General features: G+C 46.4%; 1 protein-coding gene across 1 annotated transcript in view; it reads left to right on the top strand.

Annotated features, from left to right (window-relative positions):
• Nucleotides 1-2,388: 2,388 nt before the first annotated feature.
• enpep (glutamyl aminopeptidase) overlaps nucleotides 2,389-10,610 on the top strand; it is a gene marked incomplete at both ends in the record, with an annotated part of 49,127 nt that continues 40,905 nt past the window's right edge. The window contains 2 exons of the mRNA XM_080783385.1: nucleotides 2,389-2,828; nucleotides 5,371-5,637. Coding sequence (XP_080639511.1) covers nucleotides 2,389-2,828; nucleotides 5,371-5,637 — 707 coding nt within the window. The remainder of the gene's footprint in view (nucleotides 2,829-5,370; nucleotides 5,638-10,610) is intronic.

The raw sequence follows: 10,610 nt of genomic DNA, 5'->3' as shown, positions 1-10,610 counted from the left end.
CCACCGCTGGTCCTTGAGGGCATGCCGGGCGGTCCACAGATAAATGGTAACCAAAAAGACCCCGGCCTTAACCCATTTTGGGTCGGGAACCCCTTTTGGTCTACAAGCTCATAGCGCGCCACTCGGGTCTTTTTGGAAAAATCTAAGAACGACTGACACAGAAACACAGCTTTTTCAGAAAACTGTCAGGATGTAGAAGACATCTTTAGAATCTGATCTCAGGTCAGAATGGGTTAAGACATCTTTAACTCTTCAGAGCGTAACATGAAACCAAATGGTTACATTTATATTGTTAAATATCTGCCTTAATTAATTTACAAGAAAGTGCACAATTATTAATGAGTAGGAGAACTTCTATTTTGAACAAAATGTCTCGGCATGGATTTGTGGACAAAATCTTATCAGACGACGACAGATGCACACGCACGCACACGCACGCACACACACGCACGCACACAAAACAGAGAAAACATGTTCAGAGAAACATGTCTAAATGTTGTTGTGGGCCAATCAGAGCAGGAGCTCATTCTGTTTTGGGCTCATTCTGCACATTCCACACACACTGTCTCCACTCTCCAAGCAACACACACACACACACACACACACACACACACACACACACACACACACACACACACACACACACACACACACACACACACACACACACACACACACACACACACACACACACACACACACACACACACACACACACACACACACACACACACACACACACACACACACACACACACACTTCTCCACTCTCCAAGCAACTAAAGAGCAACTCTGAACTGTTCCTCCATGCTGTGTTAATCTTCCTGCCAGTGCCACACACACACACACACACACACACACACACACACACACACACACACACAGGTCCAAACGGTTGCAAGGAGTTGCATGGTGACCCTTTGGTGTGGTTTGGGCCGTGCGTTGAATCACTAGGGTCAACGTGCAACAAGACACCGCAGAGACACACACACACACACACACACACACACACACACACACACACAACAACCTTCATCCAGTCAGCCGGCCGGGCCCGGGCCTGGTCGGGCCGGGTTGTTGATTTACCAGCGGATGACGGATGGTTAACACGAGGTGACCATGAGAATGTAACAGCAGAGCAGAATAAATGCCCCGTATTTACTGCCTTTTACCCATAAAGCCTGCACGCGCACGTGCGTCTGTGTGTGTGTGTGTGTGTGTGTGTGTGTGTGTGTGTGTGTGTGTGTGTGTGTGTGTGTGTGTGTGTGTGTGTGTGTGTGTGTGTGTGTGTGTGTGTCTCCACCTCCCCACAACAGCAGACAGACCAGAGCAGAACAGAACAGAGCAGTAGGATCACTTGGAGCTGAAGCACCTCACGCTCCTCCACAGCAGCTATAACAGCTGATCTGGGGACATCTTTTTCACCTCACGCTCCTCCACACAGCTATAACAGCTGATCTGGGGACATCTTTTTCACCTCACACTCCTCCACACAGCTATAACAGCTGATCTGGGGACATCTTTTTCACCTCACGCTCCTCCACACAGCTATAACAGCTGATCTGGGGACATCTTTTTCACCTCACGCTCCTCCACACAGCAGCTATAACAGCTGATCTGGGGACATCTTTTTCACCTCACGCTCCTCCACACTGCAGCTATAACAGCTGATCTGGGGACATCTTTTTCACCTCACGCTCCTCCACACAGCAGCTATAACAGCTGATCTGGGGACATCTTTTTCACCTCACGCTCCTCCACACAGCTATAACAGCTGATCTGGGGACATCTTTTTCACCTCACGCTCCTCCACACAGCAGCTATAACAGCTGATCTGGGGACATCTTTTTCACCTCACGCTCCTCCACACTGCAGCTATAACAGCTGATCTGGGGACATCTTTTTGTTGTTCATGTGGGAGATATTCTTCTTCTCTTTATTCTCTTCATCTCAACAGTTTTGGACAGGAAGCAGAGGGGGAGCGGAGTGACAACGACCACCACCACCACCACCACCTGCACGTACACCAGGCTTGGGAATCGAACCGGGGACTTATATGGTGGTACGTGCCTCTATAACCGCTTGGCCAATCGACCTCACCGTCCGCAACAAGAGGAGTTAACGGGGTCCACGGGCACTATAGATCTTCCCCGTAAAATATATATATATATATATATATATATACAGTCACAGCAGCTGCAGTTAAACTTTAAGTGGTCTCTCCGCTGTACTTGTAGAGGTTATATTCAGTCGCAAAGTCGCAAGACAAATTTCCGTGCAAACTGACAATAAAGTACTGTATCATATAATATCATATCATATCAAGTCGTGGGTCGGACCAGAGCGGTTCTGAGAGGTTCTGAGGGTTCTGAGGGAGGGGAGGGGAGCATGGTGGAGAGTCTGGACTACGACCAGGGGGGGGAGAAGAAGCGGTACCTCATCCGGGGGAAACACGCGGCTCTGATCTGCGGCGCCGTGGCGCTGTGCTCGCTGGCCGTGGGGCTGGGGGTGGGGCTGACGCGGCCCGACCAGGCCCCGCCCCCGCAGCCCCCCCCCACCCCCACCCCCAGCCACACCACGCCCAAACCCACCACGCCCAAACCCACCACCACGGAGCCCCCCGAACCCCCGCCGGCCCACCGGGGGCCCTGCGAGCCCTCCGCCGACGCCTCCGGCGCCTGGGGGGACTTCCGCCTGCCGGACTACGTCAGGCCCGTCCACTACGACCTGCACCTGGAGCCGGACCTGGACCAAGACACCTACACCGGTACCGTGGAGGTCCACCTGGAGCTGGACCAGGACACCACGCACCTGTGGATGCACATCAGGTAACGAGACCACTAACGAGACCACCACACACCTGTGGTTCCACATCAGGTATTAACGAGACCACTAACGAGACCACCACACACCTCCACATCAGGTATTAACGATACCACTAACGAGACCACCACACACCTGTGGTTCCACATCAGGTATTAACGAGGCCACCACACACCTGTGGATGCACATCAGGTATTAACGAGACCACTAACGAGACCACCACACACCTCCACATCAGGTATTAACGAGACCACTAACGAGACCACCACACACCTCCACATCAGGTATTAACGAGACCACTAACGAGGCCACCACACACCTGTGGTTCCACATCAGGTATTAACGAGGCCACCACACACCTGTGGATGCACATCAGGTATTAACGAGACCACTAACGAGACCACCACACACCTCCACATCAGGTATTAACGAGACCACTAACGAGACCACCACACACCTCCACATCAGGTATTAACGAGGCCACTAACGAGGCCACCACACACCTGTGGTTCCACATCAGGTATTAACGAGACCACTAACGAGACCACCACACACCTGTGGTTCCACATCAGGTATTAACGAGGCCACCACACACCTGTGGATGCACATCAGGTATTAACGAGACCACTAACGAGACCACCACACACCTCCACATCAGGTATTAACGAGACCACTAACGAGACCACCACACACCTCCACATCAGGTATTAACGAGGCCACTAACGAGGCCACCACACACCTCCACATCAGGTATTAACGAGGCCACTAACGAGGCCACCACGCACCTGTGGATGCACATCAGGTATTAACGAGACCACTAACGAGACCACCACACACCTCCACATCAGGTATTAACGAGGCCACTAACGAGGCCACCACACACCTCCACATCAGGTATTAACGAGGCCACTAACGAGGCCACCACACACCTGTGGTTCCACATCAGGTATTAACGAGGCCACTAACGAGGCCACCACACACCTCCACATCAGGTATTAACGAGGCCACTAACGAGGCCACCACACACCTGTGGATGCACATCAGGTATTAACGAGACCACTAACGAGACCACCACACACCTCCACATCAGGTATTAACGAGACCACTAACGAGACCACCACACACCTCCACATCAGGTATTAACGAGGCCACTAACGAGGCCACCACACACCTCCACATCAGGTATTAACGAGGCCACTAACGAGGCCACCACGCACCTGTGGATGCACATCAGGTATTAACGAGACCACTAACGAGGCCACCACGCACCTGTGGATGCACATCAGGTATTAACGAGACCACTAACGAGACCACCACACACCTCCACATCAGGTATTAACGAGACCACTAACGAGACCACCACACACCTCCACATCAGGTATTAACGAGGCCACTAACGAGGCCACCACGCACCTGTGGCTGCACATCAGGTACTAACGAGACCACTAACGAGACCACCACACACCTGTGGCTGCACATCAGGTACTAACGAGGAGAGCTTGTAGATCAGCCATTTTCAAAACATTTGTATACATTTGAAAACTTCAATTTGGGACATTCTGCATAGTGACCTACTTTCTACTTTGGGTACTTTGAGAACATATTGATGCACTTTTACACTTTTACACTTTTACTACACTTTTTGAATTCCGGACTGTAAAGGAGTATATATTTGTATAGTTCTACATGGCAAGTATTGACACTTTTACAAGCAAACAACTAAAAACTAGAAAAAAACGGAGTAAATTCAAACTATTCAAGAGATTGGACTAATATCTCTGCTGTCTGGAAGAAACCTCTTAACTCCAAAATGTGTTCATTTTTCAGGAAATTTCAATTAAAACAAAATTCAGGGAATTAAGAAAACCTTATATTTTCAAAACAAAGCACTACTGCCTCATCAAAGTAGGTGTTGTAGCTTTATATATTGTCAACTACTTCCATGAGAGGGGGAGAGGTGGCGGAGTTAGCTGCTTTATAGCAGACAGTTTGAGAGGGGGAGAGGTGGTGGAGTTAGCTGCTTTATAGCAGACAGTTTGAGAGGGGGAGAGGTGGTGGAGTTAGTTGCTTTAGCAGACAGTTTGAGGGTCCAATGGAGTTAAGAGGTTTTGTCCAAAGTGTATTTTACTACGTTCCATTATTATTCATGCAAAAATAATCAAAAACCTAAAAAATGGAGTTAGGAGGTTTCCTCCCGACAGCGATTACTAAAATCTAAACTTTAATCGATATGTACGACTAAGATTTAATCCATATGTACAATAAGCTTTAAAGCCAACAATGATTGTGTCATGAAGTGCAAGGTGACAGTGATGTGGTTTCTCCCTCTGTGGGGTGTGAGTCGTGGTGGTGGGTGGGGGGTGACCCAGGTTACCAGACAGTGGCCTTGTGTTCCGAGTGTCCGCCCTGAAACTATATGGGAGGTCGACGGGGGTTCGATCCCCGGGCTGGGTCATATACCAAAGAAGTTTAGGAATAAGGGGTTTAAACGGTGACGGAAACGGAACCCTATATACAGGACTAATATAGTAAACTCTAAACCAACAGGGAGACCTTTGTGTCGGCGGTTCCTACCCTGCGTCTCCAGAGCGCCAGCGGGGACACGGCGGTGGTGCAGAGCGTCAGGGAGGTGGCGGTGCGGCGGTGCTTCCAGTACGACCCCCAGCAGTACGTGGTGGTGGAGGCCGCGGGGCCCCTGGCGCCCACCGGCACCGGGGAGCGCTACGTCCTCACGCTGCCCTTCACGGGCTGGCTCAACGGGTCGCTGGTGGGGTTCTACCGGGTCACCTACAAGGACGAGAACGGGAACACCAGGTAAGACACGTTATTTAAACCCATTTTGGGCCGGAACCCGTTTTGGTGTCAGCATTACGTTATGCTTTAGCTATTGAAAAATAGCAGACCTACAAGCTCGTAGCGCGCCACCGAGTGGCGCGCTACTTTTTTTTTTTTCAGAAAACTGTCAGGATGTAGAAGAACATTTTTAGAATCTGATCTCAGGTCAGAATAGGTTAATTATGATGGAATCCTGCAAAAAAAGTTACAGGGACAGACAGACAGACAGACAGACAGACAGACAGACAGACAGACAGACAGACAGACAGACAGACAGACAGCTCAGCCTCTCTCACATCATCAGCTGTTGAGCAACAGAGGATTAAGAGTGCAGACATTGTTGAATGTGAGCTACAACAACTGGTTCTTCCACAGCGTAAACAAGATGTAAATTAAACAAAGCTACTGCAGGATCTGCGTGCGTGCGTGCGTGCGTGCGTGCGTGCGTGCGTGCGTGCGTGCGTGCGTGCGTGCGTGCGTGAACTATACGTGTACGTGAACCCTATAGCGTCCAGGTTTGTTACACACAGAGGGAATAACAATACGATATGAGACAGAAGAACAAGGGCTGACCTTTATACTGCAGGTCACGGTGACATGACATCTAACAGAAGCATCTTGCAGCAATAAAAGAACATCCAAGCTGTACTATATCACGTATCAAGTATTCAAGTACATACTGGACTTCATTAATTAGACGTATCACATGGCTTATTGGTTGAATGCCTGATTCTGATTGGTCAATGGCTTAATTCAGCGGTGAGTTATCTCCTCATAACGACCGCTCCGCTCCATAACAGACCTCTGTATAACAGACCTCTGTATAACAGACCTCTGTATAACAGACCACTCTAGACTATAACAGACCTCTGTATAACAGACCTCTGTATAACAGACCACTCTAGACTATAACAGACCTCTGTATAACAGACCTCTGTATAACAGACCTCTGTATAACAGACCTCTGTATAACAGACCTCTGTATAACAGACCTCTGTATAACAGACCACTCTAGACTATAACAGACCTCTGTATAACAGACCACTCTAGACTATAACAGACCTCTGTATAACAGACCTCTGTATAACAGACCACTCTAGACTATAACAGACCTCTGTATAACAGACCTCTGTATAACAGACCTCTGTATAACAGACCTCTGTATAACAGACCACTCTAGACTATAACAGACCTCTGTATAACAGACCTCTGTATAACAGACCACTCTAGACTATAACAGACCTCTGTATAACAGACCACTCTAGACTATAACAGACCTCTGTATAACAGACCTCTGTATAACAGACCACTCTAGACTATAACAGACCTCTGTATAACAGACCACTCTAGACTATAACAGACCTCTGTATAACAGACCTCTGTATAACAGACCTCTGTATAACAGACCACTCTAGACTATAACAGACCTCTGTATAACAGACCACTCTAGACTATAACAGACCTCTGTATAACAGACCACTCTAGACTATAACAGACCTCTGTATAACAGACCTCTGTATAACAGACCTCTGTATAACAGACCACTCTAGACTATAACAGACCTCTGTATAACAGACCTCTGTATAGCAGACCTCTGTATAACAGACCTCTGTATAACAGACCTCTGTATAACAGACCACTCTAGACTATAACAGACCTCTGTATAACAGACCTCTGTATAACAGACCTCTGTATAACAGACCACTCTAGACTATAACAGACCTCTGTATAACAGACCTCTGTATAGCAGACCTCTGTATAACAGACCTCTGTATAACAGACCACTCTAGACTATAACAGACCTCTGTATAACAGACCTCTGTATAACAGACCTCTGTATAACAGACCACTCTAGACTATAACAGACCTCTGCCTAATCAAACCCTCTGAGCACCAGCTGCGAGGCTGCGCCCCGCTTGATTTACTGCTGTTTCTTACATGACAGCCATGTAAACACACACACACACACACACTAGTGACACTGACACACAATGTCATTTACAGCTAAACATTGCTCTCAAAAATGTTTTTGAAAGCATTTGAGCGAGAAATAGACGAAGCAGGACCCCCGAAAATGGATTCTAGGGAGTTTCTCTTCTCCCGACAACGACCACCTAGTCAGATATTATCCCTTATACTTATTTCCACGTCCCATTTACACCTGTTGTAGAGCTGCTATTTTCAGTGTGCAACAACAACAACAACAATACAGTGACCTCAGGGTAAGGTCAGCAGCACACTGTGAACAAAGTGACCTCAGGGTAATAATCACAGGTCCAGAGACTGCAGTTGTGACTGTCATAGTAAGCTGTGTACTGTTGCTGAGACATCATCACCTTGACTAGAACGTCTTGTTACAGAACGACGACACGTCACACACACACACGTACACACATATAAAACATGCATTTTTTACACTCACAGCATAATTCACCCTTTTGTCAAGTCCCGCCCGTGGTTGTGCCCCTCTATGAATTGGAGGTCCCAGAGATGGAAAAGAATGCCATAAATGAGGGTCCGTAGACTAATTCCATGCCAAACTGGGGGTCCTTGACATTAAACGGGTTGAGAATCACTGCTAGGGCCGTGAGAGTATATCTCTTATGTGGGGGTCCCTGGCATGTGTTTTCAAATGGGGGTCCCTGGGCTGATTAGTCTCTGGGGGGTCCTTTGGGGCTCTACACAATAATAATAAAAAAAAATCTTATTATTATTTTTGTTATGGAAACAACTAAGTACATGACATTCATTTCATTCATGATATTCTCCAAATTATCATTTATTTATGTAGAAATAATAGGTCATTTTCTTTCTGTATTTTTTAAATAGGAAACAAAACAGCAGCAAGAAAAAATGGGGCACTATTATATTTAGTCTCCTGAACTCCTGAAGTCTCCTGAACTTGAACACAGTATTTTGGCGTTGAACACATTGATTAGTTTCTAAATCAATGTCGTTACACCTGCATCTCCACTATAGCTACAGAGTGCTGGGCTGCGTCCCAACAATATAGCTGATCTAAAAGCTGACAGCTTGTAGATGTAGATCTGCTATTTTGGTCCAAAACTGCAATCTCTATATATGAGATTTCCGCCCCTGCCTCCCTCTCTAACACTAACTCTAACACTCTCTGCACGTCGACTCTCCAACAGCACTCAACTAAACACTGGGACAGTACATGACGACAGGTGGATGAAATGTGATCTGGCTCGTTGTGTACATATATTGTGACGTATTTACGATAGTATAAATGATATATAGCTCTAGGCCGGGTTATGCAACCCATATATCTATGGAACAGACGAGGACACGAGAGGCAATGATGATGATGATCCATGACATGATGAGTCGCACAACGTTGGGTTTGAGAGGAACGTAGGAGAGAAGATCAGAGCAGGATGGATGGATGCCAGGAATACACCTCTCTCTCTCTCTCTCTCTCTCTCTCTCTCTCTCTCTCTCTCTCTCTCAATTCAATTTCAATTTCAAAAGGCTTTATTGGCATGATAAATATGTTTTACATTGCCAAAGCGTACATACAACAAAACAAAAGTCAATAAACATCCAACAATAATGAACAACAAACAATACAGTAACAATGAAAATAAATTAACAAACATAAACATAACAGCAACTTAATGACCCTGTTCAGACAGATATACCTGTCTCTTCTGTCCACTGGCTGTCCCTCAGTTGATGACAACTCCATACATATTTTGCTGCCAAAACTGTGCATTTGGACTGTTTTCCCAGAACATATTGGAGTGATGAGTTATTAATGGTGGATTCAAATTCTTTATATTTTTCTTTAAATTTAGGGAAGAATGATTCTCTGATGTCTTTATACTTGTCGCATTGTAACAGAAAGTGTAGTTCCGTCTCCACCTCCCCTTGAGAGCAGAGTGAACACAGTCTGTCTTCTCTAGGCAGCCAGTTCTGCCTGTGTCTGCCTGTTTCTATTGCCAGGCGGTGGTCGCTGAGTCTGTACATAGTCAACATCTTCCTCAGTTTTGGATCAGTAACAGTGGTCAGGTAGTTTGCCACTGTGTATTCTCGGTTGAGGGCCAAATAGCATTCTAATTTACTTTGGGTTTTTGTTGTGTTTTTCCAATATGTGATATAATGTTCTTGTTGTATTTTGATAATTTGGTTAGTGGAGGTTGTTTTAGTCAGGGTTGTGGGGGTAAGACTCAGGACCAGCTGATTGAGGGGACTCCTGCTCATGTTCTCCTCTTGGCATTTTAAGGCCTGGTGATGGTAGGAGGTGGGGTCACTATTTTGAAGGTGCTTATGGAATTTTAATGCTCTTTTCTGGATGTTAATTAGGAGAGGGAATTGGCCAAGTTCCGCTCTGCATGCATTATTTGGAGTTTTTCTTTGAGTTTTTAATATATATTTACAAAATTCTGTGTGAATAGTCTCAATTGGATGTTTGTCCCAATTAGAAAATTCCTGATTTGCCAGGGGACCCCACACTTCACTACCATACAGGGCAATTGGCTCAATAATTGATTTGAAAATCTTCAGCCAAATTCGAATTGGAATGTTAATTTTGATAGATTTTCTAATCATATAGAAAGCCCTTCTTGCTTTTTCCCTCAGGTCATTCACAGCCATGTTAAAATTCCCTGTGGAACTAATTTTTAACCCCAGGTATGTGTATGTGTGTGTGTGTTCTATGTTGGTGCAGCCAAGTAAAAATGGGTATCTGCTTCCCTGACATCTGGACCGTTTCTGGAAAACCATGACTTTTGTCTTTTTCATATTGACTTTCAGGGCCCAGGTTTGACAGAAGTGTTGCAAATGATCTAGGAGCTGCTGTAGTCCTTCTTTACAGTTGGACAGCAGCACCAGATCATCTGCAAACAGCAAGCATTTAATCTCTTTGTTCCCGAGGGTAAGGCCAGGTGCTGATGAATCCTCCAGTGATTTTGCCAATTCATTTATATAAA

Source organism: Protomyctophum bolini, assembly GCF_963924005.1.
Source record: "Protomyctophum bolini genome assembly, chromosome: 15".
NCBI lineage: Eukaryota > Metazoa > Chordata > Actinopteri > Myctophiformes > Myctophidae > Protomyctophum > Protomyctophum bolini.
The sequence above is the reverse complement of the archived record's forward strand: the minus strand, read 5'-3'. Positions and strand labels throughout refer to the sequence as shown.